This window comes from Oncorhynchus kisutch, linkage group LG25 (assembly GCF_002021735.2).
Source record: "Oncorhynchus kisutch isolate 150728-3 linkage group LG25, Okis_V2, whole genome shotgun sequence".
Classification (NCBI taxonomy): Eukaryota; Metazoa; Chordata; class Actinopteri; order Salmoniformes; family Salmonidae; genus Oncorhynchus; species Oncorhynchus kisutch.
In genome coordinates this window covers 32864120-32889650 of record NC_034198.2, presented here as the reverse complement: position 1 = coordinate 32889650, position 25531 = coordinate 32864120, and the positions used below count along the sequence as shown (strand labels likewise).

At 42.1% G+C, this 25531-nt stretch overlaps 1 protein-coding gene across 10 annotated transcripts in view; it reads right to left on the bottom strand.

The window, feature by feature from the left end:
* dst (dystonin) overlaps positions 1 to 25531 on the bottom strand; it is a 192557-nt gene that overhangs the window by 137190 nt on the left and 29836 nt on the right. For all 10 annotated transcript variants that reach the window (XM_031805212.1, XM_031805213.1, XM_031805208.1 and 7 more), the window contains one exon: positions 2717 to 2778. In XM_031805212.1, coding sequence (XP_031661072.1) covers positions 2717 to 2778 — 62 coding nt within the window. The remainder of the gene's footprint in view (positions 1 to 2716; positions 2779 to 25531) is intronic.

Sequence of the window (25531 nt, the reverse complement as noted above, 5' to 3'; positions counted from 1 at the left end):
TCCGGATTAGTCTCCCGCTCCTTGAAATGGCAGCTCTAGCCTTTAGCTCGATGCGGATGTTGCCTGTAATCCATGGCTTCTGGTTGGATATGTATGTATAGTCACTGTGGGGATGATGTCATCGATGCACTTTTGATGAAGCTGATGACTAAGCTGGTGTATTCCTCAATGCCATTGGATGAATCCAGGAACATATTTGGTCACGAGATTTGCCAAATGGAGGGCGGGGGAGAGCTTTGTATGCATCTCTGTGTGTGGAGTAGAGGTGGTCTAGGGTCTGTTTTTCCCCTGGTTGCACATGTGACATGCTGGTAAAAATTTGGTAAACTGATTTAAGTTTGCCTGCATTAAAGTCCCTGGCCACTAGGAGCGCCACTTCTATGGGTGAGCATTTTCTTCTTTGCTTATGGCCTTATAGAGTTGGTCTTAGTGCCAGCTTTGCTTTGTGGTGTGAAATAGACGGCTACGAATAATACAGATGAAACCTCTCATGGTAGATAGTGTGGTCTACAGCTTATCATGAGATACATGTCTCTGTTCTGCCGGTGCATGGTAAATCCTGCTAACTCTATATTATCCATATCTTTCGTCTCGGTGAAACATAAGATGTTACATGTCCCGTTGGTAGGATAATCTTAATCGAAGGTTAATCGTAGGTCATATACGATACATTTATTAAACGTAAGAATGAGTGTTGAGAGTTTTTGTCAGAACCCGGCTCGTGGGAAGTGAGAAAAAGCTCTTATAGAACCAGGGCACAAATAATAATATAATAATAATCAATAATTTTGCTCATTATTTATTTTGCCATCTTACATATAAAACCTTATTTGTTCATCAAAAATGGTGAGAAACTCACCACAGGTTAATGAGAAGGGTGTGCTTGAAAGGATGCACATAACTCTGCAATGTTGGGTTGTATTGGAGAGACTCTCAGTCTTAAATCATTTTCCACACACAGTCTGTGCCTGTATTTACTTTTCAGGGGGGCCGAGAATCCACTCTCATATAAGTACGTGGTTGCAAAGGGCATCAGTGTCTTAACAGTGCGATTTGCCAAGGCAAGAAACTCTGAGTGCAGCCCTATCCAGAAATCTGGCAGTGGCTTCTGATTAAATTATATTTTCACAGAACCACTTGTTGCAATTTCAATGAGGCTCTCTTGTTCAGATATCAGTACGTGGACTGGAGGCAGGGCATGAAAGGGATAACGAATCCAGTTGTTTGTGTTGTCCATTTCTGAAAAGTACCTGCGTAATTGCACACCCAACTCACATAGGTGCTTCGCTATATGACATTTGACATTGTCTGTAAGCTTGAGTTCATTTCCACACAAAATATCATACAATGATGGAAAGACCTGTGTGTTGTCCTTGTTAATGAAGACAGAAAAGAGCTCCAACTTCTTAATCATAGCCTCAATTTTGTCCCGCACATTGAATATAGTTGCAGAGAGTCCCTGTAATCCTAGATTCAGATCATTCAGGTGAGAAAAAACATCACCCAGATAGGCCAGTAGTGTGAGAAACTTGTCATCATGCAGTTGGTCAGACACATGAAAATGATGGTCAGTAAAGAAAACTTTAAGCTTGTCTCTCTTTTTTTTAAATGTGTCAATACTTTTCCCCTTGATACCCAGCACACTTCTGTAGGTTGTAAAAGCGGTACATGGTCGCTGCCCATATCATTGCATAATGCAGAAAATACATGAGTGTTCAGGGGCCTTGCATTAACAAAGTTAACCACTTTCACTGTAGTGTCCAAAACTTATTTCAAGTTGTCAGGCATGCCGTTGTCAGTAAGAGCCTCTCGGTGGATGCTGCAGTGTACCCAAATGGCGTCGGGAGCAACTGCTTGCACGCGCGTTACCACTCCACTATGTCTCCCTGTCATGGCTTTTGCACCATCAGTAGAGATGACAACACTTTGATGTCACAAAGCTGTCCAGTACTTAAAAAATATCCTCTCATGTCCTGGCTTCCAATGGTTTGCAGAAGAGGATGTCTTCCTTAATTGACCCCCCATAAACGTAACGGACATATACCAGGAGCTGTGCCAGGCCCGCCACGTCTGTTGACTCAACCAGCTGTAATGCATATAATTCACTGGATTGAATGCGAAGCAGTAATTGTTTAAAAACATCTCCTGCCATGTCACTGATGCGTCGTGAAACAGTGTTGTTTGATGAAGTCATTGTGTGTATTGTTTTTTGGGCCTTTTCCCCCAGTATTGTCCCAGCCATATCGGCGGCAGCAGGAAGAACTAAGTCATCCACAATAGTATGGGGCTTGCCTTTTCCTAGCCACTCGGTAGCTCACCATATAAGACACTTATAGACCCTTCTTATTAATGGCATCTGTTTCTTTAATACATGTCTTACTACTCGAAAGTCGTCTTTATTCTCTCTCAAAAAACTCCTGTGGCTTGTGTTTGTTTTGTTTCTAAATGTCTGTGCAAGAGTGAAGGTTTCCCGTGACAGAGTAACGGTTAATGTGATTGGATGTTAATTATTTTGGAACCATGTAGAACCCTTTCCACAGAGGATTCTACATGGAACCCAAAATGTTTCTATTACCTGGAACCAAAAAGTGTCTTTCCTGGAACCAAAAAGGGTTCTCCTATGGGGACAGCTGAAAAACCCTTCTAGGTTCTAGATAGCACCTATTTTTCTAAGAATGTATTTCTAAAAGAGGCTCAAAATACATTAAATTCTTACCTTCAGGAGATGTTGGTTTATCCATTTTGTAAAAGTCTTTTTCTGCACTCTGTCTCTTTCATCTGAGGAAAAGACACACACAAAAAATACATTTAGGAAGGTACTTTACATACGTACATACAGTACATCACATGAGACTGCTGAGGGGAGAAAGGCTCATAATAATGTCTGGAACAGAACTATCCATGTGTTTGATGTATAAAATACCGTTCCAGTCATTACCACATATCTGTCCTCCCCAATTAAGGTGCCACCAACTTCCTGTGGTAAGCATGGTGTAACTTTAAGGCACACACACACAAATTCACAGAAACACACACACACCATATCCCCCCCCCACACACACACAAAGACACACAGGAAATGGTAATTTGCATGACAAGCAGAATTGTGACATGGTATGTATGATTTACTATATAACTCTACAGTTATTGAATGAGCCCTTCATGAATGAGCCCTTCATTCCTCTTGTCAATATATATGCTCTTATCAATATCCAACCACTGTATACATATGATTGTATTATGATTTTTCTTTGGATCCCCATTAGCTGTTGAAGAAGCAGCAGCTACTCTTCCTGGGGTCTTACTTACAAGTGGGTTCATTCCCAGAAGTCTCCAGAGAGATTGATATTTTTGGAAGCGTAATTGAAAAGAAGTAACTTCTATGCATGAGGCCTAGCTTCCATTACTTATGATTCACTATTGTACACTGTCAACCACATTATTTTGTGTTTCTTGTATCCATGACATCCAGACTGGCCGCTTCCACATGCAGCCTCTAACAGACATCAGTCTCTCTGGGATAGAAAATGGAAAGATAAAGGCTCAATTGTAGGCTGTCAAGAAAAAAACTATCACCAGCTATGCTACACAGACAAAAACATTTGCTCTGAGAATCTAACAACATAGACAAAATACCTATCTAATATTTCTGTATCATTAGCCTAACAAAATCCATTACTGTACTGCAACACTGCACATGGACAGTAGGCTACTGGTCCTGAGACACACAGCTTGGGGAGAGACCCTCCATACTTACTATTACCTGTCTCACACAGAAAGACAGAGAGAAGGCTGCAGTGTGGGATTCAGGATTCAGGCCAGAAGTCTGTCTGTCCTGTTTTATCTCTCTGCCTAAAGGTCCATCTGCTACAAGCCCTCATAGGCATACTTTGATACCAATCACGAGCCCAGTAAATCACATTAAAAACATGACATTATAAACTTCACATTTAACAAAGCCTCTGTCTCAGCTTTAAAAACAACAACCCCACACAATCTGCATCTGCTTGGACTTTGGAACCAACATAAGAGTAGCAAAAGAGAAGCTAGTCCATTTACAACAGCATTATAACACAACAGGATTTAGCTTTGGGAGGTTTTAAGATCCCCCCTGTAAATGAGAAACTAGGGCAAGCTTAAACGCTCAGTCAGCAATTGAAATTCCCAATCTTCTGAACCCGGAAGAGGATTGGAGGGAAGCAAAGCAGAAAGACACATGATACTGACCCATGCAGCACATCAACGTCACCAGGTGAGCTCTGAGCTCCCCCTCACTCCCCAGCAGGTGCCATATCTCCTTAGCCATTGTTAGCTCCCGGGGACTCTGGAGAGAGTGTATCATGGTCCTGGCAGAGGGATGTGTGTGAGCTACCAGCGTTACTGAAGGAGCAGCAACAGACTCCTCCTGTCTGCCTCTAGGGCAGCCTGCAGTTACTCCACTTTTCGTCAAGCATCCAGAACGAGTTCTGTCAGGTTTTCCAACACAACTCAGTGGTCACAGCACAAATGCATTTGAGGAACTAACTAATAAGGAACTTTCACTGGGGACGGGCCACATTCTGAAATTGCATTCTTGTCCCCCCCAGTTTTACCATTGGAATGTGATACAAAACGAGGCAACGGTGAGCTTTCGGACAATGTGGATGTCTAATGTCTCTGAGCGGTCGGGTAGGCTGTTTGGAGTTTTTATCCAACAGGATATTTAACAAAAATATATACAAAAAGTGATGTCCCCCCCCCCACTTCTAAAACCAAAGTTCCACCCCTGCTAATAATGCTCCTTAAGAAAAGGAGCAAAGGTATTTGTCTGCTTAGAAACCATTTTTTTCAGATGTCACTTTAACCTGAAATGGGAAGGGGCATCATTGCAGTAGAACATAGGAATATATATAACAATTAAAGATTCAATATGCATTTAACCCAACCCCTCTGAATCAGAGAAGTCTGAATACAAATGATTAGTCTGCATTTCCACACATACAGCACATCCTACAGTGCACCGCCCACAACAGTATCAATTACTGTTTCATAAAACACATTTAGCACACTCACTTGCGCTCGTTGGGAAAAAACCACAACACCAACTGAAATCAAAACAACCACACCCTTTACTTAAGGCTGCATAAAATATGATGCCAAAATTAGCATACAAAACACAGGCAATGGCATGAGGTACATTGGTCAGTTCAGAGGCAAATACTGATGGGTGATTATTCATATAGGCCTTTCCTTAATACAGAGGTGTCTCAATGGTGCTGCCACTGTCAGTGTGTCTCAGAGGACATTTCCATGTGGTTCATCTATAAATACTGTGAGTGTAAAGCTGCAGAGGATTCACTACTGGGCTGGGAGTCTGGGACTGGGAATTGCTCCACATTTTAGCGGACAGAACACAGAACATATGGGAGGATTAAGGCTGTCCCCGACTCAAAGAAATCTTGGTCGACCGAGAGTCGTCCTGTTCTTTCGACTAATTCGTCTAAATGTTTACATGTATTTTTTACATATATAGACAGACACAGCCTATGTGTTTGAATAAAATCAACTACACACAGTACCAGTCAAAGATTTGGACACACTTACTCATTCAAGGGTTCATACATTACCTGGTAAAACTAATGAGCCTTACTTGAGCCCTTCTCTACGACATTGAAGTTGATCCAGCCAGTCAAGTGCAAGTTCCAACACAAGCACACACTGCAGGACCGGCAGACCAAAATACTCATTAGCACACATGGTCTGGATCCCCCTACAAAACAAGGGTGTGTCGAATCCAGGCCCTCTCTTGGTTTTTCATGCTTAACTGTTGCTGGTTGGAAGTGCTACAGTCCGCCCAGGGCCATGGGGATGTGTTAAATGTGTTCCCTTACAGCTCTTGCCCTCTGAATTGACTGGGTTGATGTTTGTAGCATCACAAGTCTACATTAATTTGTTACACTTTCTCTGTCCACTTGGAAGGTTACTCTTTGGAATCTAAAGCCAAAGAGAGGAGTAGCTTTAAACCGGTTAACTATTGAAACATCATGTGATGTGACAAAATGCCAGAGGGGAATTTGAAGAATAACATTGCAATAACTGACGTGTCATTAGTCATTTAAGCAATAAGGCCCAAGGAGGATTGGTATATTGGCCACAACATTATTTATTTTTTACTATGTTCTATATTGTAGAATAATAGTGAAGACATCACAACTATGAAATAACACCTATGGAATCATGTAGTAACCAAAAAGTGTTAAATAAATCAAAATATATTTTATATTTGAGATTCTTCAAAGTAGCCACCCTTTGACATGATGACAGCTTTGCACTTTATTACAGCATAGCAAAGACTAAAAACAGCCGAAACTGATCCTCTCATCTGCCTCCAGAGGTCCACGTTGAGCCATGGTAGAGAGTTTTTCCATCTTGGCTTACGTTGACATTTCCTGGTAAAACAGGTATCCACTTTGTCAATAGCTGACAGAAATGTTCTGTATCCAGACTCTGGGTCTTCATTGCTTAACAGATCAGATCAATCAATATGACTTATAGCTGCGTCGTAGTTACATTAATATGGTTCCTAAATCTCTTTTTAGTGATCTTTCTAACCACCAATGGAACATTGTGGTCAGATATGCCAGTTAGTAAGTTAATGGACATAGTTTTTCGATCAGGTCTGTTAGTAAACACCAGATCAGTTTGAGTCTGAGATGACTGTGTTACTCTGCTTGGACCTTGTATTATTTGAGTCAGGTTGAAATAGTCCGTGATCTCTTTGAGCTTTTTCCTGCAAGTTATGTTTTACCACTTTATATTGAAATCACCCATGAAGATTATCTCCTTCTTATGATCACATTCTTTAAGCATGGTATTTAGATGGTCATAAAACGAGATATCAGAAGTTGGTGGTCGATATAATCCAATAACAGTGAGAGACATTTGAGGGGAGAGGAAGACATTCAGCCCCATACATTCAAGGTCATTGGCATGTTTATGATATGATTGCATTTAAAGTTATCTTTCATGTACATAAGCAATCCACCCCCTCTACCCTTTCCCCTGAATATCCAGAGACATTAAAGCAGAATTAGGAGAAGATTTCTTCAGCCATTGTCACGACTTCCGCCGAAGTCGGCTCCTCTCCTTGTTCAGGCGGCGTTCGCCGGTCGACGTCACCGGCTTTCTAGCCATCGCCGCTCCATTTTTCATGTATCCATTTGTTTTGTCTTGTTTTGCACACCTGGTTTACATTCCCCAATTACACTGCATGTATTTATTCCTCTGTTCCCCCTCATGTCTTCGTGTGATATTGTTTGTGTGTTACATGTTTTGTAACGCGCCAGGGTGGCGTTCGTTATTTCCGTGTTATTTCACGAAGCCTGTATGAATTGTTAAACATTCATGTTTTGTGAATGTTTGTGCCCGCTATACACTTTGCCTTGTTGGCTGGAGGTTTTTGACACAGCTGCGTCCGTCTGTAATCTTTCCCCTGCAGTAATAAAGTGTGCGCCTGTTCACAATTCTCTGCTCTCCTGCACCTGACTTCACCAGAAGTACGCACATGCCTGACAGCCATGTCTCAGAGAAACAGAAAAAAAAATCAAGATTAGAGTCATTCATTAAACGTTTTACTTGTTCACTCTTAGAAATAATGCTACGAATATTTAGGTGACCTCCTAATATTCATCTAGGCTTGGAATGAGGGTCCCAGAGCATTTTAGCCTGATTACCGGTTTGACAAGTTTCATGGTACAAGGTTTTCTAATAGCTGGATTAAGTGAACTGATTTTCTGTCTCGAAGGCGGGTTTTGTTTGGGACATGTATTAAAATTGTATTATCTGCAGATTGCTCATTCGTTTGAAAAGCCTTGTTAGCGACAGAGGTTATGCTCACATACACAGAATGTCCTTCTCTGAACCAGAAAATATAGGCTACTCAAATATAGATTATTTCAAACATTCACGTTCTACCATTCATCAATGATTTCATTCTGGATTTTTTTTCCCACTTCTCCCAGAATTACATCCTCCATATCAGCCGTTTTTTGTCTGCAGGTGACCTAACTCCAGACTCTGATGGGGAGCTTGGTACCCTGGTCCGTTTGGGTGTTTGTTGATTCCGGATTGTTTGAATGAAAGCCAGCCTTGATGTTTGGCTGCGTTCTTTAGTATTCCCCAGAGAGTTGCACCGCCTTCGCGGTCCCTTATTATCATCAGAGTTTTCTATTGGGTTATGATTATCACTTGTCTCAGTTGCCACTTTTCCAGCTTCATGTTTAGCGTTTTTCCTCTTATTCTTATTATTTTTCTTGGAATGAGAGGTCATTGTTGAAGTAGACTCTGGCTCACCAGGTACCAACTCCAATGTGTCATTCACTCTGGCTTTGTCCTTAGGAGCCCAGAAATTATGCTCTTCAACCTCAAGTCTCACTTTCTGTCATTTCAGCTGAGATATGTGATACGTCTGCCCTACTCATAGGGACAGGATTGTTGTCCTGCACATAGTGTGAAAAAGTGTCCTCTATGCAACTTATGTTGTCCAGTGTAGTAGGACTGTACTCTACCATCTCCTGACCCCTCTAGTGTGGGATTGTGTCAGCTAGTCCTGTCTATGCGCAGGACCTTGTCCATCATAAAATACTTTGATCCAGTGAGTGTCCATCTTTACCGACATTGTTATGGGAGTGATGGGTGCTACTTTAACATATACAAATGATCTCCATTGTATCAGTTTGTGTGTTGACCCTTGTATCTTATCATGCACCTCATCACTCTCCCCACCACCTTACACCCAGCTTTAGCCAGACACTCAGTCAACACTATCATCACAGCACTATCATCAAGTTGTTTGTTTGTAAATATCCTTTGCTATTCATTTAACATTTTTAGATGTGATATATTTTATGACTGCTGCAAGATGAATTTCCTCTCTGAGGACATTCAACTTTTTCTGACTCTGAATTCTGAATCTGAATATGCTGATTCAGGTAGTTCTTTAATTGTAACTAGAGTTCTGGTCAGCCATGCGCCACTTCAAACTGAACAGATTATTCTCATTGAACATAACATGTTTTCCTCTGACTGTTATTCCTCTGATCAGAAGCTTTGCCCTTGCTTCCTTACTGAGAAGATATATATGCCAGAGTGCACATGCTCTCTGTACTGACCTCAAGTGGTTTGGATGAATTTCATGTATGAGGCTGTGATAGAGCTCCTCCTCCTTAATGGGGTTGGCTATGACCTCATCCTTTGTCAAGATTTCTCTCTCCATTATAAAAATAGGTCAAACAGTCTCCTTTTGGGCATTTCGTCCCACAACCTTACTCCAGGTCTCATTTTCCTTGACATCAGTTTTTGCATCGCTGGAAATATACACAACTACAGCAGCCATTTTAATTGTAGTGTTAATGTTTAAAGTCATTTGTTTTCCATTGAAATGTATCAACAAGACTATTCAGCATTATACAGTGAATTGAGGCTGTTCTGAGGGTAAAAGGGGTGGGTGCAACTCAATATTAGGAAGGTGTCCTTAATGCTTTGTACAATCACTGTATATATATATATATATATATTTATTCCATACTCTAACATTGCTCATTCTGATATTTCTTAATTATTTTATATTTTTGTACTTTTTGTTTAAGGTTTTGCTAGAAATTACTGCAGTGTTGGAGCTACAAACATTTCCCTTAACTTGCGTTAAAATCTGCAAATCTGTGTGAGCGACAAATAAACTTTGATTTGGATTGCACATGAGAGAGGACAAAATATCCATCCCGCCTCTACCCTTTCATGTGAACACACCCTGGGAACACTGGTTGCAATGACATCAATGGGAGTGCTGATCAGTTTTTCCGTTTAGATATAATGAAAAAGATTACATGGAGAGGGGATAACCTGTTCCAGAATCAGATACATACTGTCTGGGAATATGAAACAATGAAATCAAGGTGATCTACGGATTCTGCAAAATTGCCTGTACTTTAGTATAAAACGCAATGGCATAAGAACGCCAATGCTCAGCAATGATGCTTTTGAAAGGTCAGAAAGGTTGACAGTCATTGAACATATCAAACAGCTTTCCTCCCAATATCTGTTTAAATGTCAGTGTGTCCCTGTTAAACCAATAAGACTGTATTTCAAATCCACCTCAGCCATGGTAGTGTTGCAGACACTTTCATCTGCAGCAAGACTGCAGTGCTGCTATATCCCTCCTTCTCCCTCTCTCTCTGTACTGTACATATATCTCCTGTTTCCTCTCTCTCCATAACTGTTAAATAAATCACAACTGCCATTGGGTAGAGCAGAGCTTGGCCTTCAGCACATTGCAATTTGTGATCCCAATGGCCTTACTGCTTACTGCATAATACATGAGCAGACTTGAGACTCATTAATACAAATGGGGTCTTCAGGGCGTGTCCAAGGCAACACCCTTCCCTGCTCAACAACACCCTTCCCAGCTCAACAACACCCTTCCCAGCTCAACAACACCCTTCCCAGCTCAACAACACCCTTCCCAGCTCAACAACACCCTTCCCTGCTCAACAGCACCCTTCCCAGCTCAACAACACCCTTCCCAGCTCAACAACACCCTTCCCAGCTCAACAACACCCTTCCCTGCTCAACAACACCCTTCCCAGCTCAACAACACCCTTCCCAGCTCAACAACACCCTTCCCAGCTCAACAACACCCTTCCCAACTCAACAACACACTTCCCAGCTCAACAACACCCTTCCCAGCTCAACAACACCCTTCCTAGCTCAACAACACCCTTCCTTGTTCAAGGTCCAGAGACAGGATGAATTTGCTGTATCATTGACCACCAAGGCTCATTCAGGGCTCTAAAGTGTGACTATTTTACTTGCATATGCGCCCAAATACTTCGCTGTGCTACCTGAAATTTGAATTTAGGAGCACCAGTGCGTCTAGGAAAATGGATTCTAGCTTTAATATCTCAAACATATTTCATTGTGCTCCTACATTTCTTTGTGTGAGCTTAAATTTTTCAACTTAGCCGCACACGTGCTCGTCATAAAAAAGGTCAGCGTAGAGCCCAAGTTTGAAATCCATAACATCAAATGACCATGAGGAGCAGTTTATGAAAACAAAGAAAAAAGAGTGGAAATTGCTCACAGAAACTGTAGTACTGAGGGGATACAGTAATAGCTGGTGGAAAGTGTGTACTTCTCTTAGGCAAAGAGAATGGTAATCTAAAGAGAATTAGTGCCCTCTTGAGGAACATAGTTCTTCACTCAAATCACTTCTTCTAAATCTTCAATCCTCTATAAAATAGTGAAAATTAACTTCATAAAAACACACCAAACTATAATATTACTTACCAAAATGTGTGAAAAGGTATATTATATAAATAGAGAGAGAGTAATCAGAGTCTACTTATACCACCACATAAAAAGGTCTGGTCATGTCTGGAGCTTGTAATTACCAGTCCTAGTTTCACAGCTGAACACCCCAGTAAAGTCAGAGGTAATAATTTCAGTGTGATCTACACAGGCCTGCTTCCTACCATGACAATAAACATTATGTCAGCTAAAACATTATGCTATAAAAATCAACAGAGAAGCACACTATATTTAAATTCCCAGTAATTGATTTGGTAATTTACCAATGTTTTGGCATCATTTCAGGGGAATGTCATACATACTTGTTACCAGGTTATGTAGACAAACAGTGCAATTAGTGCAACCAATGACAATAGTGAGGGCTGTGTCATAATTATTAAGTTAATTAGAATGAATTGAGTGAAACTTCAAAAATAAAAACAAAAGTGCATAGCATATTGAATATATTAGGCAATTGTTATCTTGTGAAAACATAATTAAATATTGTACATAATATTAGCAAAACATACATTATTGTTTAATTCAATTTCACATATATATTTAATTGTTTACTATTTCATAAAAATATGTTGTTACATGTAATCTTTTGGTTCAACCATAATGAATAATAAGCATCATCAACAGGAGGAACATATTAGGTTACGCTAATAAGCCGTAGAAAGAATATATACATTTATAAGACTTGTTCATACAATAATTAATTGTTCATAAGACGGGCCTGAGATCAAAGTCAATATTCAGACCACTAGGGGTCAATATTTTAGATAGGATATCCAGTAAGCCTCCCTTTATAGTAGTAGGATCTCAATGTTTATGACCATCAGCTGATAACTACACTACAGTCACAACTTACTGGCATACAGTTATCACTCGCACTCACCAACACATTATTACAACCCTATTATAATGTCCAATAAACTGTGTGATGTTGGACTTGAATGTTTTATTCAACCAGAAAGTCCCATTGAAATTGACGTGACCCCTTGCAATTCCCTCTTATATTACATGTTCATGTCTCTGCATGCATTTAGAAGGAATTTGCTAACCAGCACGAGTGCAATGACTGGAGGTCTATGGGTGTCTGCTAGCATGCTGAGACATAAAAATGGTATCAAATGTTAATCTGACTCTGGGGAAGTAGATAAAGGGCCTCATTACTAAAATCTCGAAGTATCCCTTTAACCAGGAAAGTCCCATTGAAATATACATGTAGGGGCCTCCTGGGTGGCGCCACCAGAGACTCTGGGTTCAAGCCCAGGCTCTGTCGCAACCGGGATGTCCATGGGGCGACGTACAATTGGCCTAGCATCGTCCGTGTTAGGGAGGGTTTGGCTGGTAGGGATATCCTTGTCTCATCGCGCACTAGTGACTCCTGTGGTGGGCCAGGCGCAGTGCATGCTGACCAGGTCACTAGGTGCACAGTGTTTCCTTCCTCCAATGGCTCTAAACTTTCGTCTCTCCTGAACCCGCACGGGAGTTGTAGCGATGAGACAAGATAATAACTACTAACAATTGGATACCACAAAATTGGGGGGTAAAACTTTTTTATTTTTTATTTAAAAATTGACATGCAATTACTCTTTATATAGAACCAGTCAAAAGTTTGGACACACCTACTCATTCAAGGGTTTATCCATTGGTGGTAAAACTAAGGAGCCTTACTTGAGCCCTTCTCTACGACATTGAAGTTGATCCAGCCAGTCAAGTGCAAGTTCCAACACAAGCACACACTGCAGGACCGGCAGACCAAAATACTCATTAGCACACATGGTCTGGATCCCCCTACAAAACAAGGGTGTGTCGAATCCAGGCCCTCTCTTGGTTTTTCATGCTTAACTGTTGCTGGTTGGAAGTGCTACAGTCCACCCAGGGCCATGGGGATGTGTTAAATATGTTCCCTTACAGCTCTTGCCCTCTGACTTGACTGGGTTGATGTTTGTAGCATCACAAGTCTACATTAATCTGTTACACTTTCTCTGTCCACTTGGAAGGTTACTCTTTGGAGTCTAAAGCCAAAGAGAGGAGTAGCTTTAAACCGGTTAACTATTGAAACATCATGTGAGGTGACAAATGCCAGAGGGGAATTTGAAGAATAACATTGCAATAACTGCACGTGTCATTTGTCATTTAAGCAATAAGGCCCGAGGAGGTTTGGTATATTGGTCATATATCACAAACCCCCGAGGAAATTATTACTATTATAAACTGTTTATCAACATAATTAGAGAAGTAAAAATAATTGTTTTGTCATACCCATTGTATACGGTCTGATATACTACGGCTGTCAGCCAATCAGCATTCAATACCACAACTCTATTATTTTAATTTCTCTAATTATGTTGGTAACCAGTTTATAATAGCAATAAGGCACCTCTGGGTTTGTGGTATATGGACAATATACCAAGGCTAAGGGCTGTATCTAGGCATTCCGCATTGCATAAGAACAGCCCTTAGCCGTGGTATATTGGCCATATACCAACCCTCTTCGGGCCTTATTGCTTAATTATACCATTGATTTGTAGGGTGCTGTCTTTCGCTTGGGACGCTAAATGGGTGTCCTGACTCTCTGTGGTCATTAAAGATCCCATGGCTCTTATTGTAAGAGTAGGGGTGTTAACTCCGGTGTCCTGGCTAAATTCCCAATCTGGCCCATTCCATCTTGGCCACCTAATCATCCTCAGCTTCTAATCAGCTCATTCATCCCCCCTCCTCTCCCCTGAAAAAAGAATGTGTTCTCAGTCAACTTACCAGGTAAAATAAGGGTAAAATAAAAAAAAGAATATAAGTTTTAATATGATCTTATACCTCTGTGTTTATTCTTTAACAACGGTGATACAAAACTTTGTGAACTTTAGAATGACTCACAAACAAATCCCAGCTTGTCCAGCGATGCTTGATGGCATAAAGTACTACAGATAAGAGAAGCTGAGCATTATGACTGACTGACAATAACAGAAGGACTGTGACCTTTCGACTGGTTTCACTTACAACTACTTTCATGACATACTATCCCACCGTTTGAACTTACGCCAAAATGTTTACCTCAACTCTCTCAAGTAATGTGTGTTGTAGTTGTTTGGTATCTCCGCTCTGCTTTTTCTAGTGTATTGATGTGTATATGTTTGTGTATATTTTTGCAATTACAGGGCTCATCTGTAAAAGGACCTTGTTATCAGGATAACTCCCTGTCAAAATAAAGGTTAAATGAATAAAGAACAGTTTCATGTCAGTCCTCCATGCAGAGCCTGTTAATGTTGAGTAGGTAGTAAACACTTTGAAACACTGTGAATCACTGTGAAACGAGGAGTTTCATTTTCCGTTGCACAATGTTTTGCTCTGGTGTGTGTGACCTACTGACTATGACCCTGGTCAGACATCCAGCAGCCTGGTAAAACTTGGACAGCCGTTGATCTGGTGGGACAGTTGGTGTGACTTGTGGAGAAAAGGTGTATAGGCGCGGCTATAAATAGCGACGACACTTAAACCATGTCATGTGTGCCCTACTATCTGTGCCATTTCATTCACATCCTTTCTTACCACACAGCAGCCTGGTTCAGGGGTTTTAAAGCTGGGGTCTGCAATTACTTTTTTTATAAGAAATGTTTTGGGGAATTTTTATGTGAAAAATAATGTATGAATATCGCTAGCTAAAACAGAATACAATAGTGGATAAAAAAATGTATGTGTCTCCGTTCTGTGACGCCCCTCCCACTCTGTCTGCCGTATTCTTTCTTTCTTTCTTTTGCTCTTGTTTTCCTTATTAGGACGTCGGCAGGCAGAGGTGGGAGGGTCGTCAGCGACATGGGACACACCTGGGCCCGGGTGTGTCCCGGGATGAATACACCTCTTCCCCATTCATGGAGGAGACTCTCTCCATGCAGACACACCTGGGCCCGGGTGTGTCCCGGGATGAATACACCTCTTCCCCATTCATGGAGGAGACTCTCTCCATGCAGACACACCTGGGCCCGGGTGTGTCCCGGGATGAATACACCTCTTCCCCATTCATGGAGGAGACTCTCTCCATGCAGACACACCTGGGCCCGGGTGTGTCCCGGGATGAATACACCTCTTCCCCATTCATGGAGGAGACTCTCTCCATGCAGACACACCTGGGCCCGGGTGTGTCCCGGGATGAATACACCTCTTCCCCATTCATTAAGGAGACTCTCTCCATGCAGACACACTTATAGATTTTGGTTGTGGCATATTCGTGGCCGTTTGTTTGCTTTGGCTCATTTCAACACCCCTCATTATCACATTTATGCACGTAAACACTCACTTACACTGCTGATTACACACACCATTGTTAATTGTATTTAGTTTACTTCAGTTAATAAATATATTTTGCTATTCCTTATCTCCACATTGTCTACCTTTTTGTTACGAACTTCGAGCCGGTTAGTGACAGTCCAGTATGTAGAAAGTTAGAGGTAGTTTCACGAGGCAATCTTAGCATTAGCACAATAACTGGACGTCTACAGCAACAGTTAGCATGCTAGCTGTCTGGGGAAGTAGATTTGAACTATCCCTTTAATATGATGGAAATTAAAGTCATTGGAGGTAATTACAGTTTTTTTCTGTATTGAAAATTCTTAGGCTGGCCGTCAAAGGGATGTTTCTCGGGATGGAAAAACTGTTTCAATGTCACGCCCTGACCTTAGTTATCTTTGTTTTCTTTATTATTTGGTTAGGTCAGGGTGTGACTAGGGTGGTTTGTGTAGTTTTTGTATTGTCTAGGGTTTTTGTATGTTTATTGGGTTTACCTAGTCTAGGTGTTTATATGTCTATGGTTGCCTAGATTGGGTCTCAATCAGAGGCAGCTGTTTATCGTTGTCTCTGATTGGGAACCATATTTAGGTAGCCATGTTCCTTGGTTATTTTGTGGGTTGTTATTCTATGTTTAGTTTCCTGTTTGCACTAGTCATATAGCTTCACGGTTTGTTCAGTGTTTGTTCTTTTCATTAAAAGAGTTATGTACAATTATCACGCTACGCCTTGGTCTACTCTTTATGACGACCGTGACATGCATATTGAACTATATATTTTTTTTTATATAATACCATCTTTGAGAACTAACAATCAATTAAAAGGGAGAATTGAACATTCCCAAAACTGGGCATTCAGGATACATACATGCCCATTGATTTTGTTAGAATGTTTGAGCAGTGGATCACAGAATTAGCCATAGCAAAATGCAGAGAATTGCAGGACATTTGCTTTAAAACAACTCAATTGTCTCTCAGCTCCAGGCCAAACTGTGTAGAATTGCTGGAAATGAACTTCAAAAGTACATGTTCTATCAGCTCAAAAATGTGTAGAATTGGAGAAAATGTGCTTTACAACAGCAACATTTTCTCTTCGCCGCCAAGATACCTTTCTAGCAAATAGGCTGTTAGAGTTTACACTTCCTCTCCCAATGAACTGTGGAGAGGTAAAATCAATGAAACTACCAAATATATTCATTTAAAAATGCTAATTACTTCTACTTGCCATTGTCATTCACCATATACAAACAGGGAGTTTGTTTATTTAATCTTGGTCTGGGTAATTAGTATGTCATTCATATACTAACAGAGCTCATTCTGGAAGCTATTTCTGTTGTCTACAGAACATCAAACTATAGTGTACAGTATGTGGCTGTGTAAATGATGTAACAGGTTTAGTCTACTCAAAGTCCCACTCTTCTGTCGCTCATTCTGACTTCTGACTACATGGCACGAGAAGCCATCAAAAGTCACATGACACGTGCCCAGAGCAGTATTTATAAACACACAGAAAGTCCCACAGGCCAGACAGTTTATACTGAGAGTGTTAAAATAGCAGCAGCACTGCTTTCAGTGACACGAGCACCCGTTTTACTCTGGCCCCTGTTTTACTCTGGTCCCTGTTTTACTCTGGTCCCCGATATACTCTGGCCCCTGTTTTACTCTGGTCCCTGTTTTACTCTGGCCCCTGTTTTACTCTGGTCCCTGTTTTACTCTGGCCCCTGTTTTACTCTGGTCCCCGTTTTACTCTGGTCCCTGTTTTACACTGGTCCCTGTTTTACTCTGGCCCCTGTTTTACTCTGGTCCCCGTTTTACTCTGGTCCCTGTTTTACTCTGGTCCCTGTTTTACTCTGGCCCCTGTTTTACTCTGGTGCCCGTTTTACTCTGGTCCCTGTTTTACTCTGGTCCCTGTTTTACTCTGGCCCCTGTTTTACTCTGGTCCCCGTTTTACTCTGGTCCCCGTTTTTACTCTGGTCCCCGTTTTACTCTGGCCCCCGTTTTACTCTGGTCCCCGTTTTACTCTGGTCCCCGTTTTACTCTGGTCCCTGTTTTACTCTGGTCCCTGTTTTACTCTGGCCCCTGTTTCACTCTGGCGTGTTCGGTGGGACAGTTGGTATGACTTGAAGAAGTGTATAGGCACGGCTATAAATAGCGAATACAGTTAAACCATGTGTGCCCTACTATCTTTGCCATTTCAGTAACATCCTTTCTTACCTCCCAGCAGCCTAGCTCAGGGGTTTTCAAGCTGGAGTCCACGATGACTTCATGTGAAGAATTTTTAAATATCGCTAGCTAGAACAGAATACAATAGTGGATACAATTTGTATGTCACTGCGTCCAGTATGAAGACAGTTAGAGGTCGCTCTTCTGTCGCTCATTCTGCCTTCTGACTACATGGCAGGAGAAGCCATCAAAAGTCACATGACACGTGCCCAGAGCAGTATTTATAAACACACAGAAAGTCCCACAGGCCAGACAGTCAATTCTGTAGGAGTAGAAATAGCAGGAGCACTGATTTCAATGACATGAGCCCCAAAGAAAGTGGTGGGGAAAACAAGTCAAGGAGACACTACCATGGCACTAAACATAGTCTTTTCCCTCCTGTCTCTGGCCTCCCATTCACGCACAGGTTGATGTAAAGAAATGGGCAATGTCACAGGGGCCTTTCCCCGATGAGCTAATGTATATGCACGGCACTGCCGACCGCTGCCACCTTTGGGCAGACACTTCAGTCAGGAAGCCTAAAATAAAGTAAAGCTCAGTACAGAAACAGGGACATTTTCTCATTCACAGTAGCAAAGCACAGCCCAACACAGCCCAGTACAGGCCAACACAGCCCAGAACAGCCCAACACAGCCCAGTATAGTCCAACACAGCCCAGTACAGCCCAACACAGCCCAGTACAGCCCAACACAGTCCAACGCAGTCCAACACAGCCCAGCACAGCCCAACTCAGTCCAACACAGCCCAACACAGCCCAACACAGCCCAGCACAGCCCAGCACAGCCCAACTCAGTCCAACACAGCCCAACGCAGTCCAAAACCACCCAACGCAGCCCAACACAGCCCAATGCAGCCCAACACAGCCCATCCCAGCACAGCCCAACTCAGTCCAACACAGCCCAACACAGCCCAACACAGCCCAGCACAGCCCAACTCAGTCCAACACAGCCCAACGCAGTCCAAAACCACCTAACGCAGCCCAACACAGCCCAATACAGCCCAACACAGCCCATCCCAGCACAGCCCAACACAGCCCAGTACAGCCCCGTACAGTCCAGTACAGCCCAGTACAGTCCAGTACAGCCCAGTACATTCCAGTACAGTCCAGTCCAGTGCAGTCCAGTACAGCCCAGTATAGCCCAGTACATTCCAGTACAGTCCAGTCCAGTACAGTCCATAACAGTCCAGTACAGCCCAGTACAGCCCAGTGTAGCCCAGTGCAGTCCAGTCCAGTCCAGTGCAGTGCAGGCCAGTACAGCCCAGTGCAGCCCAGTGCAGTCCAGTACAGACCAGTGCAGTCCAGTGCAGTGCAGCCCAGTACAGCCCAGTACAGCCCAGTGCAGCCCAGTCCAGTGCAGTGCAGCCCAGTACAGCCCAGTACAGCCCAGTGCAGCCCAGTGCAGTCCAGTACAGTCCAGGCAATAGCGCAGTCCTATAACTTCCTATCAATGTAGTAGATACTAACAATACCACAACCCTATAACATCCTATCAGTGTAGTAGACACTAACAATACCACAAACCTATAACTTCCTATCAGTGTAGTAGATACTAACAATACCACAAACCTATAACTTCCTATCAGTGTAGTAGATACTAACAATACCACAGCCCTCTCTCTTCCTCTCTCTCCCTCCCCGCCTCCCTCCCTCTCTCTCAGAGGTCCCCACAGAGACCCCGTCAGCAGATACTGTGGTACATCTCCCTGTCAGAGCCGGTTCACTGATTAGAGAGGAGGTCGTGTGTGGAGGAGGATATACAGTATGAAACATGTCTGCTTGTCATTTCCCACGTCCTCCTGCTGCCAACAGACTTCTCCTCAGCTCCTACACCGAGATGTCATATTAGGCAGCCTGTCATGATTCTGCTGATAACACAAGACTGTCTGACCAAAGCATTACATAACGGCTATTAGGGGCAACTGAGAAGAGGAGGGAAATCCTGCCTCATGATAATACAGGGTTTTATACATACAGGATGAAATAGCTAAGGTATCAGCTATCCTTAGATAATGTTCCATCCCCCTAAATATGCTTTAAAGAAAGCTCTACACCAATATGGCAGTCGAGAACCTGGGTGACAAGCTGCAACCGTCATCGACTGAAGGTGAGGCTGGTACAGTGCCCTTAGACATGATGACTTATGATTTATGACCTCATGAGCCATTCAACAAAGTCAAGGAGAGGTGAATCAATCTGGAATGAGTGTCTGCTTTAAAAAACACACAAACACACACACACACACACACAGACAGACACCCAGACAGACAGACAGACAGACAGACAGACAGACACACACACAGAGAGACAGACAGACACACACACACACAGACAGACACACACGCACACAGACAGACACACATACACATTTTCGGCCAATCGGATGCTATTTTGGACTAACGTGTGAAGGTAACCTAGTTTCTTTAAGTGATTTGTTTTTCAATCAGATGAAAACATCATCATGTTCATGGCTCATCAAAAGGAAGGCTAATACATTTTTATAGTTAAATGACGTTGTTACTATAAAAGACACAATAGAACCGCTAAAGCAGTCATTTGGACTGCTCATGAATTTAAAAAAAAAAGCTTTACTCTGACATTTTTAAGTCATGCCCCCCTCCGTCCTTGACTTTTCCTAAATCAGTCTATGCATTCCAGGTGACTACCTCATGAAGCTGGTTGAGAGAATGACAAGAGTGTGCAAAGCTAACATCAAGACAAAGGGTGGCTATTTTGAAGAATCTCAAGTATAATGATATTGTAATTTGTAAAACAATGTTGGGTTACTACATGTGTTATTTCATAGTTTTGATGTCTTCACTATTATTCTACAATGTAGAAAATAGTAATAATTAAGGAAAACTCTTGAATAAGTAGGTGTGTCCAAACTTTTGACTGGTACTGTATATACAGTGCCTTCGGAAAGTATTCAGACCCCTTGACTTTTTACGCATTTTGTTAGGTTACAGCCTAATTCTAAAATTGATTTTAAAAAAATTCCCCCTCATCAATCTACACACAATACCACCATAAAATACATTTTTGCTCATTTATTAAAATAAAAAACATAAATATTAAATTTACATATGTATTCAGACCCTTTACTCAGTACTTTGTTGAAGCATCTTTGGCAGCGATTACAGCCTTCAGTCTTCTTAGGTGTGACGCTACAAGCTTGGCACACCTGTATTTGGGGAGTTTCTCCCATTTTTCTCTGCAGATCCTCTCAAGCTCTGTCAGGTTGGATAGGGAGCATCGCTGTACAGCTATTTTCAGGTCTCTCCAGAGATGTTAGATCAGGTTTAAGTCTGGGTTCTGGCTAGGCCACTCAAGGACATTCTGAGATTTGTCCCGAAGCAACTCCTGCGTTGTCTTTGCTGTGTGCTTAGGGGCGTTGTCCTGTTGGAAGGTGAACCTATGCCCCAGTCTGAGGTCCTGAGTGCTCTGGAGCAGGTTTTTATCAAAGATCTCTCTGTACTTAGCCCTGTTCATCTTTGCTTTGATCCTGACTAGTTTCCCAGTCCCTGCCTCTGAAAAACATCCCCACAGCATGGTTTTGCCACCACCATGCTTCACCGTAGGGATGTAGCCAGGTTTCCTCCAGACAGTGGCGCTTGGCATTCAGGCCAAAGAGTTCAATCTTGGTTTCATCAGACCAGAGAATCCTGTTTCTCATGGTCTGAGAGTCTTTAAGTGTCTTTTGGCAAACTCCAAGAGGGCTGTCAGGTGCCTTTTACTGAAGAGTGGATTCTGTTTGGCCACTCTACCATAAAAGGCCTGATTGGTGGAATGCTGCAGAGATGGTTGTCCTTCTGGAAGGTTCTCCCATCTCCACAGAGGAACTCTAGAGCTCTGTCAGAGTGACCATCGGGTTCTTGGTCACCTCCCTGACCAAGGCCCTTCTTCCCCGATTGCTCATTTTGGCTGGGCAGCCAGCTCCAGGAAGAGTTTTGGTGGTTACAAACTTCTTCCATTTAGGATTGATGGAGGCCACTGTGTTCTTTGGGACATTTAATGCTGCATAAATGTTTTGGTACCCTTCCCCAGATCTGTGCCTCAACACAATCCTGTCTCGAAGCTCAACGGACAATTCCTTCAACCTCATGGTTTGGTTTATGCTCTGACATGCAATGTCAACTGTTGGACCTTACAGTATATAGACATGTGTGTGCCTTTCCAAACCATGTCCAATCAATGTAATTTACCACAGGTGGACTCCAATCAAGTTGTAGAAACATCTCAAGGATGATCAATGGAAACAGGATGCACCTGAGCTCAATTTTGAGTCTCAATGGAAAGGGTCTGAATAGTTATAATATATTTCTGTTTTTTCTTTTTAATACATTTGCAAATATAAAAAATATTAAAAGTTTTTGCTTCGTCATTATGAGGTATTGCGTAGATTGATGAGGGGAAAAAATAACGCTGTAATGTAATAAAATGTGGAACAGGTCAAGGGCTCTGAATACTTTTCGAAGGCACTGTATAAATATATATATATTTTACATACATGTATGACCACATAGGAGGTCCTGTGAGAACAATGTTCCCACCTACCGGCCCTGCCTGTGCCTAGGCAGCAGCAGCAGCTGCGGGGGCCACACCAGAGTGTGTGTGTGTTTGTGTGTATATGACTATGTGGTAACTAACTCAGCTGCTTCAGAACGCACAGTCCTTATCATGTTACCCAGCTAAAGGTAGAGACTGAACGCCAAGGAGGGAGGACTGAAAGCTTCTCCATTAGCTTCATCAGGATAGTCTTTGAAATGTGATTTAGGAGATGATTGTGTGGTACCCTCAATGCTTCACGTTCAAAGTGGAAGACAGTTTGGGCCCAGAGTAAAGGGATGTGTATTGATTTTAAAATCAAGTCATTTGATTAGCCATTTAGGCCCAATCAGTATATGTCAAACTAACACTGTGAGGTCTTACAGTTTGAAACCTGCATATAGGACTAGGTGGTAGAATTGCTAACCTTCTAGCACCTCTCATAGAATACTAGTGCACGCTGTCAGTAGGATCTTGTATGGAGCTAACCAGGGCAGAAAAAATCCAACCCGTCTACAATCAGATAGTGTATACATAATGACTTATTACAATGCTATGAAAGAAGTGAAACAAGCCATTTCCACAGGAAAGACAGCTACAGTATATGGTGACAGACACAGTCCCTGACAATGTCCCCTCCCATGTTTGTGTGTGCAGGAATTAGTTGACTGACATCAGCATAGGAAGGACAATTTGACAGTGAATTGTATCATCTGTTCCAAGGTTCCACTGGCCCCTTAATCTTATCACCAGTATTGGTTTGTTTTGACAGACACAACGTTAGGTCGGACAAGAGATATGGGACAGAGTCACTGTTGTCCCTGACTAAAGAAACAGTTATTGCTTCACAGTCTGAGTGGACTATTTCCCCAATTGTTTTATTGTAAGGAATTGTTCAGACCTGTGGGATAATAGCAGTAAACACATTTTAAAACATTACATTTCTAACATTCATCTCATGCAATTCTGGATTTCTTATTTGTGAAAACACAAAAACAGTCCTGCTGATACCACGCTGATACTAGGGGCCAAATAACCAACACTGAAAATAATGACATACATTTTATAACAAGTAAAAGAAGGAGCGTCTTCAACATTCTTCTATATTCACTCTATGCTTCTTCAAAACTGAGAAAATAACAATGATAATTCATTCATTTCCATCAATCCTTTGTTAAGACCAGAAGCTGAGGACGGAGAAAATACATTTTCCGCAGCTGGGATGATCCTTGCTATCCGGGTTCCTTAGGACGTCCCTACCACATTGTAGTTGACATTTAAAATGGCTAAGATAAAAGCTAAGGGTTATGGTTATGGTTAGGTAAGGGTTATGGTTAAGTGTTAAGGTTAGGTAATGGTTATGGTTAAGGGTAGGGGGTAACGTTAGGTAATGGTTATGGTTAAGGGTTAGGTAATGGTTATGGTTAAGGGTTAGGTAATGGTTATGGTTAAGGGTAGGGGGTAACGTTAGGTAATGGTTATGGTTAAGGGTTAGGTAATGGTTATGGTTAAGGGTAGGGGTTAACGTTAGGTAATGGTTATGGTTAAGGGTTAGGTAATGGTTATGGTTAAGGGTTAGGTAATGGTTATGGTTAAGGGTAGGGGGTAACGTTAGGTAATGGTTATGGTTAAGGGATAGGTAATGGTTATGGTTAAGGGTAGAGGTTAACGTTAGGTAATGGTTATGGTTAAGGGTAGGGGTTAACGTTAGGTAATGGTTATGGTTAAGGGTAGGGGGTAACGTTAGGTAATGGTTATGGTTAAGGGTAGGGGTAACGTTAGGTAATGGTTATGGTTAAGGGATGGGGTAACGTTAGGTAATGGTTATGGTTAAGGGTAGGGGGTAACGTTAGGTAATGGTTATGGTTAAGGGTAGGGGGTAACGTTAGGTAATGGTTATGGTTAAGGGTTAGGTAATGGTTATGGTTAAGGGTAGGGGTTAAAGTTAGGTTATGGTTAAGGGTAGGGGTTAAAGTTAAGGTTAGGTTTAGGTAAGGGTTTTGTTTTTGGTTATGGTTAAGGGTAGGTGTTAAAATTAGGGTCAGGTAAGGGTTATGGTTAGGGTTTAGGGTAGGTACGTCCCAAGGATCCCAGATAGCACAATAGTGTTTCCTTCCCAGCATCCTCTTCACTGTGTGAAGAGCAGCATACTGCTGCACTACAGTGGGTGAGTAAGCCAATGGTCACAGAGTATTATCCCAGAGGGGAGGGGCAGTGACTCACCAGACAGAGCTGCCACTGTGAGCCAGCCAAGGCCAAAGAGCGGGGTGCTGTCATGCTACCATGACAACTCATAAACACACAATTGAACAACCGTAGGCTGCCCATAATCATACTGTCAGTTTGCATTGTAGAACCAAAACATTAACTGGTTTACTGATAGTATGTCTTGGAACCTATTGATGTCTGAAGCACAGTAAGATATCCTAACTAAGAGCTCAGAGTCTGACTCATTGCTTCCACACAGTAAGTACATCTAATCGGTTCAGATCAATACAGGTCTTGACAGTAGGCCTAATAGAACAGGGTCGGTAACTGGCTCAATTGTCAGGGGATTCACTGTCTTCAGCTCTGCTGCCTTATTGTTGTCTGCATTTTTGCTATTTCTTTTATGCGGTTTCTTTCCCTCTTGTGTGTACTGTACTTTGCATTAGGCTTCACAGGCCTACTGTATTTAATGTATAATTATTCCAGATCAACGGCCCAACCCGATCAGGACAAAGTGTTCCGTTCTATAATTTTGTACTAATGTGGGTGGTTTGGCATTGCAAACTTAAAACACCTCACTCGGCTCAAACAAAGCGTTCACCTACATCACTATGATGGTATCATGTCCAAGCATGTTTTAAACGGAATGAATGAAACATTTTATAGAAAGATGCCATCCATTAGACCTAATGAATACTTGTGTTAATATAAATATTATGGAGAGCTATATTAACAGGTGGAAAGTACGACCTGTTAGCTTAGATTTTTCTGCAGTATCTCAGGGCACCAAGCTGACACATTAGAGGTGGGAACCGCTCCAGGAATTTGATGGGCTGAAATAGACGTTACCACTCAAAATGTTTAACTGCCGCAAACTCCGAACTGACAACTGACGTACATTCAACATTCATCCAAATGCTTTTTAGAACACAACATTAAGTAA